We start from the raw sequence: 10,620 nt of genomic DNA on the forward strand, positions 1-10,620 counted from the left end.
CAGGCCTGCCTTAATTCCCTTTTCCGCTGCTTGCTGCTCCTGAAGCTCGAGTCTCATCTGGTGCGTTGAGTCCAGGCCTGCCTTAGTGCTGAGAGGGACAGGTGGATAATTCGTCCAGACCAAAGGGTCTGGGGACGGAAAGAACCTGTGAAACCAAAAAATTGCCTCTAATGAAGAGGTTAGGTGTGGAAATTGTGATTAAGAAGCGTTAATGAACCTTGCTCATAACTCCCACTTGTTCGGAGAGAAAACCCGTGTGTGTGCGGTTGTCTCCCATGTGGCGCTGGGGATGGTGGCAGCATGCTGGAGGCCTGGCCATCTGTCTCCTTGCCACTTAAAATATGTTTCTGTGTGCCAGTAATGTAGGAGTGTCTATTTTGAGTTTTTTCCCTTCTCCGAGGTGTATTTACTATTTGACTGTAGTAACTAGCTACATGTAGTAAATGTTGGGTTTTGGTTGTCTTGGGATTATTGGTGCTTGCTTGCTGAAAGCAAACACGCAATCCCTCCATCATAGTGGAGGTGGGAACTGGAGAGGAAAGTCTGTGTGGCAGAGATGGCCCTGCACCACCTGAACTTGCTTTTCTTATCTGTAGTCGCTGACTTGAAGTGTCTTTAGAACAGTGATATCTCACTTTATGATCTTCAAACTATTGTAATGATGTCACAAGCCTGCGGACGCTGCACGCTTTCCTTGGCACCTTGTGTCACGGCTGCCTAAGTTGCTGGTTCCTGAATTTGGGTCTGCATTAATATTTAAATAAACTGTTTCCTCCACTATGTTTGTGAGAATTGTACTAACTTCTTTTAGCCACTCTGTCCACTTTAACATCTGCTGACCCCGTATTTTGCAGTCTCACCCCTAAAATAAGGGGACTTGGGACAAGGCCCTGCCCCTTTCCTGCGTGGTTACAGCCTCAGAGGAGCCACGTAGCTGTGGGGATTAAATATGGATTGAGGGCCCGGCTTCTTAAAGTGCTTAGGCACAAGCAGATGTCTTATGGGATTTTTCCAAAATCCCATTACGGTGCCAGTCTATATCTTTAAGTGTCTTAATATCATTAAATATCTGGGTCCCAGGTGGTCTTCTAGGTACCATGCGCTCTCTGCCCAGCGAGTGTGCTGCTGACATGTGGCAGGTGGGAAATCATGCAGCCTGAGATCCTTGCCTCCTTTTATCTTTCTGTCATGGTAGAGGAAACCAAAAATTAGACTTGAAATAGCTTCTTGTGGGAGAGAGGACAACAGAGCCAGTGCTGGGACTCTGTTCATCCAAACTGCCCTGTGCTAGAAGGGAAAAATGGGAAGTGCTTGACTTCAGTGCTGGACTGCCTGCCCACATAGGGCAGTGTTTGAGGGATGTTGGTGGCCAGGATGAGTAGGCTGCCGTGGCGGGGGCCTGCCTTGGCCTTTCCACACCAGCAGGGATGGGGCTGGCTCCAGTGCTGGGGCAGCCCCCGTTGTCAGTGGGATGACTTTGCCCGATGCTTGAGTTCACGTGGGGTTTGAGCCATCTGTGCTGCCATGTTGCATTGCACTAAGCGCATGCCACTGCCCAAGTAAATCACTTATCTGCTCTGCAGGGAGCGGTAACTGTCTAACCTCTTTATCTTTTCTTGTGTCCAGCCCTCAGTGCCGCCAGTGCCAAACTACAAGCTCTCCATGTCGATCCCAGAATGGCTCCAGGCAATACAGACCTACATGAAGATGCTGCAGTATCCTTCTCCAGCGTGCGGTCCCCAGCGAGAAGGCTGGCTTGTGCCTGGCATGAATTAACAAGGGCTTTACCAAATTGCTAGCTGGCCCTGAGGGCTTGGGTTCATTCAGGGGTGAAAGGACACCTCTAAGGATTTGTGATAGCACCTGCAGCACTGAGCTTGTCACAGCAATCCTCTGGGAGATGTAATTAACTTTAAATGATACTGAAGAATTTAACTGAAGTGACGTTGGTGGGAGCAGAAATGCTTATTTTGAAGTTGGTTTATGAGGATATTATGACTGGGTCGTGATGCCTGGAGAAATAATGTGACATCTTGTTGTAAAGCGACTAAGGGAGAGCCGGCGTTGTGGCAAACCCTTTCTCCCTCTGCCCTCGCAGCCCCTGCAGGCTCCCTGAGGACTGCCTACATGTTCAGCTTGCAGGGGGTGCCTGTCATTGGGGTGGGGGGCACAAGCAGCTGTCCTGACTCTGAGGTGGGCAGGCTTGCCCGTGGCACAGGAGCTGACCAAAGGAATGCCCCCTTCCAGATGTCCCACCTTGCTTGGGGGGCTCATCAGAGATGTACATATCCATCCAGCCTCCCTATCGCTGCCCCATGCCTAATACCTGACTGTTTCCTTTGCTGACGGATAATGTTGGAGGAGATGGTTGCTGGTCCAGATGCTGCCCTTCTCTCTGTTTTCCTTTTTTCTAAACTCTCCCTTTTTGTGTGTGTGTACGTGTGTGTGTGGGGAAGCAGTGGGGATGAGGAATGAATGTAAAGTCCTGGTAAGGATTAAGAAGGGATGTGGGTGGCAGCTGGAAAAGCATCCAAAAATAGCAGGCACGGTTAGCCTGCTGGGGGGTAGTGGCTGGGATCAAGGCGGCAGCAGGGGGGGGAGCCACAGCAGCTGCCATGGGGAGGGAGGCAGGCTGGGGCCAGCCTGCTCTGTGGGGGGATGGCACATTTCTCTTCTGCATGTCGGCCACTTGGGCAGGACAAGAGGCTTGCTGCTCAGTGGGGTTGTGCTGGAGAGGAGACCATGTCACGCAGAGCTCCAAAAATTAACACACACCCCCCTCCCCCCCGCAGCAGTCTTGAAATCCTGTACTCTGCTATGTAGCAGGAGCAGGCCTGAAGCAAGGGGTTTGGATCTGTGTTCAGAAAAGCTTCAACGTGGGCTGGGGAACAGGGTCTGGGCTTCCTTTGTGGGCTAAAAGAGTCTGTATGCTTTGTTCAGAGCATTCTGAAAGAGCCTCCTGAATTAGGTTTTGAAGGCAGGAGGGAAGCAAAGCCTTGTTTCTGGAGAACTCTGAACTCTAATTGAAGTCAGTTCAGAGCATCCTGGTGTGAACTGAAGTTTTTATTTAGACCATGGTTATACAGCCAGCAGCTGTGCTATTTATGCCTTGCAAGGTACCCTTTGCCTCCATGAGGTCACCTGTTTCTGCCCTGGTATCGCCACCACAGTTTTGCTGGCGTGAATGTTCTCGTGGCCATGTTGGGAACTAGGCTGGGGAACAGATTCAACAGTAGAAATAACCTAGCAAAAGTAAGTGGATGGTGTGATTCTTTTTTTTTTTAATTTTTGTTGTTGTTGGGGGGGTTTTGTTTTGTTTTTACTGGACAGATTGGTTTCCTGGTCTGATTTACTGCATTACTGCTTGAACATCTATGCTCAAGGAGCAGGGAAGAGGCTGCTTTCGGTGATGCTGCTGCATGGTAGCTTGCACTCCTAGGCAAGTGGTGCTGAGGTCTGGTTGATGGGTGATTGCCTGCTGGCACCCTTTGTGATGAACTTTTCTCTTATGTTCATAGTGTTAACTAGTGTTCTTGAGTTACACTTAGCTGGTTATTTCCATTTCAAATGCATTGTATTTTTTAGAGAATGACTTATATTTCCTAGATGTGAATGGATGCACCTGCCGTGCTTTTGGTTTATAGGTCATACATGAGCCATGTGGCTGGCTGAGTTAAGAACTTATGAAGGAAGTAAGTTCTTTTGAACCATGAATGGTGTTGATTGGTTTGGCTGGACTATAAAAGCTTTCTGTTGCCCAAATGGGAGACTTTTTTTCAAACTTGTAACCTAATAGTGAGTGGAACCTAGAGGAAAAGTGAATTCATAACCCTCAAATGCCAAATTTAAGTGTCATTTTAGACAAACAACCTTTTTGCTTGACTCTCCACCTAATGCCAGTTAATATGTCATAAAAAGACAAGTGAAAAAATTGCTTTATTTCACATGCCAGGGTTTCATTTCTGAGAGTCAATGGCTTTTACTGCTTGTTTTATGTTTCAACAGGAAATCGGAACTGAAATTCACCTTTTGAGCATTGTTATTTTATTGTTTGACTGTTCAAGTTACTTTCCTTTAACAGACAAAATTCAGATACAATCACACTGGAACACAGTTCTTCGAGATTAGAAAAACCAGACCTCTAAGTGGGTAAGTGTCTCTGGAAATGGTCTAGTGCCCTTGTCCCACATCATGCCGCCTGATCACTTTGGGCATTTAAGCACTGTAGCACCATGGCATGGGAGGGCTGTCTCCTCCATGCCACGGCTCCTCTGGCAGGGCCAAAACTGTGTATGCTGCTACCTTTGAAAGGAGGGTCCCAGCTTGCTGCTAGGTGGCAAATGGACCCATTGAGAGCCAATGAGTGGAAGGGCTGGTCTTGCTCAGCAGCCGTGTGGGAGCTGCATAGCTGCTGGCCAAAGCTGAATGCACAGGGTTGGGAAAACTCTCAGTTCTCACTTGTTGGTGTTGGTTTGGGAGGGCTGGGCTGCTTTTATGGAAACTATGTAAGTCCTGATATTCTGGTTGCACTGTAATGCTCTTTGCTGATAGTAGAAAGATATCAACTGCGCAAAATGCTGCAGGAATTTTGATGTCGTCACAGGCACAATCCTTTCCCCTGGAGGATCGCAACAGACCGTTTTAAGTCATGGCCTTGCTTCTCCCATTGCTGCTCATCTTGCCGTTCCTTCCACGTGGTGGACTCATGTGCTGGTTGGCGATGAGTTGTGCAATACAAGTACGAACGTGTGTGCGGGGAGCTTGGCAACAGAGAGCTGGGATCCCTTGCATGTATGAACTGCATCGTACTTAGGACAGCTCTTGATAGGACCCAGTAAATTATAGCAGGTTAGGGCGGGAAGACATGTTGATAACATTATGCTTTTATTTTAGGGTGAAATTTAGATAAGCAGAATATCATTACGCCTGTAGACTGGCCTGTCTCTATCTCTTCCCAGCTGTCTGTCATGAATCTAATGGTCTGTCACTGTAAATTCCAGTTCCCATCCCCGCTCTGCACTTCAGGTTTTCATCTTGCTGACAGCAATCTTTCCCACTTCCTTTCTCTGTAATGTTCACTGCACCAGTGGAACTAGTGTAGAAGAAATCTCGTGCCTTTAATGATAGATGGGTTTACAGAAGCTTAAACCAATTTTCAGGCTGGTCACTCATTTTCAAATTTGTCCCATTACTTTTCTCCGAGGAAGTGCAGGATGAAAATGAATTGTGCTCAGCACTCACCACTTGAAAGGTAGGCGTCCTCCTGGGCTGGATGAAAGCCTGGCTTATGAGGATGGTACTCTCTCTGGGAAGGGAACCAATATAGTGCTCACAGCTGGAGGTGCACCCGTGGCTTTGGATCCTCTCCTCGGTGGTACCATTTCCTCTATTTACCTGCCTTAGTATTTGCTTGGGGACTCATGTCTGACTTCTCTCCTTGTCCTGTTGCTGTTAGGACCAATGTGAGTGAATTGGTATGTGGTGGCAGGACTTCTGCAGAGTTAAGGAGAGTGCCCCTAGAAATGGTCCAACCCCTCGGGGCAGCTGCTGCCAGCTTGCCAGGCACAGTTGCCTGCACCTGGTGCACGCTGGACTTGCACAGTGTTAAGTCCTAAGACCTGTGCCGCTTTGCTCCTTGACCTGCTGGATGGGAGTGCAAGGAGTAGTGGAGCTGTTAGGAGTACACTTAGCTGCCCGGATCCTGTCGTACTGCAGTGGGGCTCAAGCGCTTGCCCTGTCGTGGTTTTTCCAACTTTGAGAAGGGGAATAACGCGTTGATTGCCCTGTAATGTTGAGGTATCCCTAAAGGCTTTCCTTTCCTTCATCTGGGGTGCGTGGCTGTTCATACCAGCTGAGGATATCTTCCTTGCAGTTGTCCTTGGTGATTTGTTCTCCTGCTGCCAGGCCAGTTTTCATCAGAGCTGAAAAAAACCCACACCTGCAAGTTTTTTTCCTGGGAGGTGTGTTCTACTTTGCAAGAAATCTGCTTCTGGCATGGTGAGAACAGGCGTCTTGTGCTGAGGCGACAAGCGCTGCTCTGAGCAAGTTTCTGTGGTGTGAAAGGCCTTGCTTGCTGCAAGTCAAAGTTTGTATTTGCAAGTTGATCAGGCAAGATGCTGAGCACCTCCAATTGCCACCAGCTCCTGGAAACTGAGGCTGTTCCCAGAGCTGTGATTTATTGATACTAAACATATTGCTTATTTCATAACATGAGGGCTCAAAGCTAATGAAAGTATTATGAGATCTTTGGCAGCCTCTCTTCAAGAGAGCAGTGGCCGGACACAAAGAAGCTGAGCACTAGATGGAAATTGAATATTCATAAATTCATGTGAAAGTGTCCTAAAGCAGCTGGGGCATATTAATGAGTTTTTCTATTATGGAGGGAGGACTAGATATTATAGAGATTTACTGTCAGCATTGGTGTGATGCATGAGAAAATAAAAATGCCTGGCTGCGTTTAGGAAGAGCATAAATTATCTATAGGAACTCATAACATCAAGGGACACAGGCTTCCTGTAATTCAGTATTTACAATCTCTCTTAAGAAGAAGTCACTGTTAGCTATCAACTTGCTTCTAGACTGCCAGACACCCTGTGAATTTGTCTAGACTACAGATAACACTTTTGGAAATGCTAGATTTCTATTGGTGTAGCTGTGTGAGTCGGGGTGGCAAGAGATGTGATCCTGCAAACTGTGTGTGGTGTTCCTGTTGTACTGGCAAACTGTGTCTGAAAATGCATCTCACCTGGCCTGAGTTTGCTGTATTTGCACAAAATCCAGATTTACAGGTGTAGCTACATCCACCGTAGGAGTGCTTTGCTAATAGAGTATACAAGGTATCCTGACCTGGGATGGTGTCCTTTACATAGGCTTCGTGATGTACCCTTTCGTACTAGGTAGGTAAAGGGCACCCTATGGAGTTCAGCTCTACTGATCCGTGGTATGTGTGTGTTGTGTGTATGCATGCGATACAAGTGTTTCAGACACCGATTGAGCTGGCTTTCCTTTTCCCATACAGGATTATGCTGGCAAAACCTACATTACAGCTTTTGTTGGTACAACCATTCTGATAAAAAATGGCACTGTTAATTGAAATAGTCATTCTTTAAAACTCCCAGGCCTAGATCATGTAAGAGCTTCAGAAAAAAAATGTATTTCTGGATATCTAGTAATATCTGTAACTGTGCATTCAATGCCAACAAACTTTTATTACTGGCTTTACAAGGAGCAATAAGCCCTCTGCAAGCTTCTGTTCTAGGACGCAGGCACGAGCCACAATGAGGAACAAATATCTTTGTCCTCCACAAAGTATCTGGGGAGGTTGTAGATAGGTGCGGTATTGTGCTGTTCCCTCCAGTTAAGTGCCAGCTGATCAGTGGGACCTATGACTGAAGCAAAAGGTGATGTTTAGGTAGGTTCTGGAGACTTTGAGAAATTACAGCTCAGAAGCTGCTCTGTGAAGATGGAGAGACATTCAGTGACTGCAGATATAATGGGTAATCAATTGCAATAAAAGAGCATGATAGAAGCAGTCACGTGGGAACGATGCAACCAAATAACAGCGGGAGGAGGGTGGAAAATAGTACTGTTTCGACACACCATGTTATTAAGGAACCCTGATGGGGCTGTAAAGAAAAATGGGCTCATACCATTTCCAGACAATAGGCTGCAGAAGGCATTTGAACATCTGCTTCTCTCTCGCACAAAGAGAGAATGTTACAGATACGGTGCTATGTTCAGCATGTGGTAGAAGTGCTTTTGCCACTGAAACAAACTGATTTTGAGAAGATTCACGAGAGCAGTAGCTGCCCTGCTGTTTTATCTCCTTTTACTCCTGTTGGTGCCTTCTCTCTTTGCTTCATTGGGAAGAATAAAACTGTAAGGAGCCTTAGAAAAACTGGGGAGAGGGAGATTTTACAGACATCATGCAAGTACCGAGTCATAGGGAAGGAGAACTTAGTGGAAAATGTGCTGGAGCATCTCACTAATTCAAAGTTTACTGAAGTCTGTATGAGTCTTTCTGGTGAAGGTAATGGGCAACCTCTCCTAAGCATGGTTGTCTCTGCAGTGACTCTAGCGTAATGGGTGCCAGCTGGTGAGATCCTCCAGTTTGGGGCATGCTAAAAGGTTTGAAGCTTTTTCTAACCTGTATATGAGATTGGATGCCCTAGTGAAAAATCCGGGAGCAAAAGGAATTCATGGTTCTCCTGAGATGACTGCAGTCACTGCCATTTTAAACAGAAAGCATCCCAAAGATGCAAAATCATCTCCTCTATGGGCCTTCTCTTAGTGCAGAAAGCAAGGGAGATAATTCAGCTGGGCTTCTGAAAACATTGAAAGAAATTTGAGTCAATTTACAAGGAAATATCACCATCTGCCTAGGGCTAGACCTCGAGGGAGGAGCGTGCAGCCTGTTTTTTCGGAGGCAGAAATGTTCACTGTGGTCTGGAATAAAGATCTGCCTGGCAGACTTCAGACAGTGGTGTAAATGCCACGAAGAGGGAAGCTGCATGATGCTTATTTTTGACAGTGGCAGTCTCCCCCAAGTTACTGGAAGAAGTGGGCAGCCCCCGTGCTCACTGGGGTCTGTAGAGAGGGTGGCTTTGGGCTAGTTCCCAGCTAACCATGATACGAGGTAGAAAATTACTGCGTTAGAGTATCATATATGTGGAGTCTGTTCAGATAACTGGAAAGATTTAAAGAAAATTCCGCAAATAAACCCTGCTCAGGCAGGGAATTGAAATGCTTGATGCTGTTTTGTATTTCTTTCCCCGCTTCCTTAAATAATTCATTCACAAGTTCAATGGTGCAGCCTTTCCGGTTACAATTAACATCTGAGACACAGTGGTAAGAATTCAGGAGTGAAAGAAAATAGGGAAAGGACAAGTCAAAGAGCACTTGTAATTAGTTGTTTTCAAATGAGCTGGATGCTCTCTCAGAGAACTGACAAACAACCTCCAAACCATTAATCCTTCTGTTAGAGGGTGTGAGGAGGATGGGTGCTCTTGTTGGAAACTGGGGAAGGCAAAGATACCAGCCTTTAAAACAAATAAGGGAAAAGGTAAGTCTAGGAACTGTTTGGGTTTATCTGCAGTTTCAGGAAAAATGCTAGGGCAAATAATCAAGTGTCTGGAACCTAACAAGGTGGCAAGTGATAGGCAATGTGAATTTAGTTTGGCATGGTTTGGTTCTGATAATATCCTTCTATAAGAGTGTAAGAGCTTTTGACAATCAGGGAAAAGTTGTAATAATTCTTTGCTTTAGTACGGCTTTTGGCAGCCTCCAGATAAGGCAGGGACCTCGAGTCTAAATGAAACTATTTTGACATAAGGACCCAACCTGGTGAAAAGCAGCACTTAAAAAGTGGTACTTAACCAATAGCTTGCTCTTGCCTAGCACAGTTCGTCAGTTGAGGTGTGCAATCTCTGTCCCAGGTCAATGTTTTTTCATTAATGGTACGGATAAGACTAATTGTTTGCTAATAGATGTGCTTTGTGGTCCGGGCTGGACAAGGTGACAAGGCTTTGCAAAATGGAATTGGGATTCAGAGTGATCTCGAAGGGTGAGAGAGAGCTGGGCTGGAACAAACAGGAGGTATATGAGTTAAGGGCAAATACAGAGAAGGGATTTGGGAATAGCCAGCTGTGGGAATACACAATGGGGAACGAAAGGCTAGTTTTGCACAGATGGAGCTGATCTTAAAAACCAAAAAAACCCCACCAACCCCCCCCCCCCCAAACAACACTGGGTTGGTAGCAAAAATATACTGAAAGCTGGATTCAGAAGGAAATTGGTCAGTTTGTGTTGGTGTGGTGGGCTCAGCTGAAGGGACCATGAGATGCGAGTCAGTTGAAGAGAATCCAAAAGGAAAGCAAAAAGCATTGCCCAAGGTCTAGAAAACATGACCTAAGGGAAGATTTGGGGTGAGAGAAATGGGGGAATTAAAAAGAAAAAAAAATACATATCTGTCTTTCTCATGTTTACAGAGGAGAGGGTAGATTACAGCCTGTCGTGTATACAAATGTTGGTTGCAAGAGGAGAGATAATAAATGGTCTCTATGTCCACTGTGAATAGCAGAAATAGCTTCTGATTTAAATTGCAAAGAAGGAAAGATTTTGTTTGAACATCAGGAGACCTTAGATGCAAGGTTAAGTATAGGATAGATTAACTGTTGGGTTCCCGAGCCTTTGAGAACCCAGTTAAAAGCAGGCTGGAAAATTATCTGTGAGGAGTGATTTAGATTTGGCTTATGCTACCTTGGGCAGAGCGGTGGCTTGGGGATTCTCCAAAGGCTTTGCTTCCAATGCAAACATGGGGTTTAAGGCCGTGTTTCATCTCAAGCTTGTTAAAAGTGGAAGAAAGACTCTCTCAGTGGTTATTGAACTGGGTCATCCACATAAACCCTGTGGTCTGTGTTGCAAATGCAGAGGAAAAAAAGCAAACTGTTTGTGGAGTATTCCCCAGGACTCTGGGATGGGTGTGTGCGATGGCGTGACCTGCCCTGCGGGTGCAGATGGACGCCTGTTTGCTGATCATTGGTGATGCTTCTTGACCAATGCTCCCCTTGCACAGATCCTCATCGCTGTCACGGTCCGGAGGCCGTGGCCGTCTCTGAGCTG

General features: G+C 46.3%; 1 protein-coding gene across 1 annotated transcript in view; it reads left to right on the top strand.

Annotated features, from left to right (window-relative positions):
• Positions 1-1,662: 1,662 nt before the first annotated feature.
• Positions 1,663-10,620, top strand: part of VASH2 (vasohibin 2) — a 28,910-nt gene continuing 19,952 nt past the window's right edge. The window contains exons 1-2 of the mRNA XM_009330185.1: positions 1,663-1,715; positions 4,093-4,149. Of these exons, the coding sequence (XP_009328460.1) occupies positions 1,663-1,715; positions 4,093-4,149 (110 nt within the window). The remainder of the gene's footprint in view (positions 1,716-4,092; positions 4,150-10,620) is intronic.

Source organism: Pygoscelis adeliae, unplaced genomic scaffold, assembly GCF_000699105.1.
Source record: "Pygoscelis adeliae isolate BGI_AS28 unplaced genomic scaffold, ASM69910v1 Scaffold308, whole genome shotgun sequence".
Classification (NCBI taxonomy): Eukaryota; Metazoa; Chordata; class Aves; order Sphenisciformes; family Spheniscidae; genus Pygoscelis; species Pygoscelis adeliae.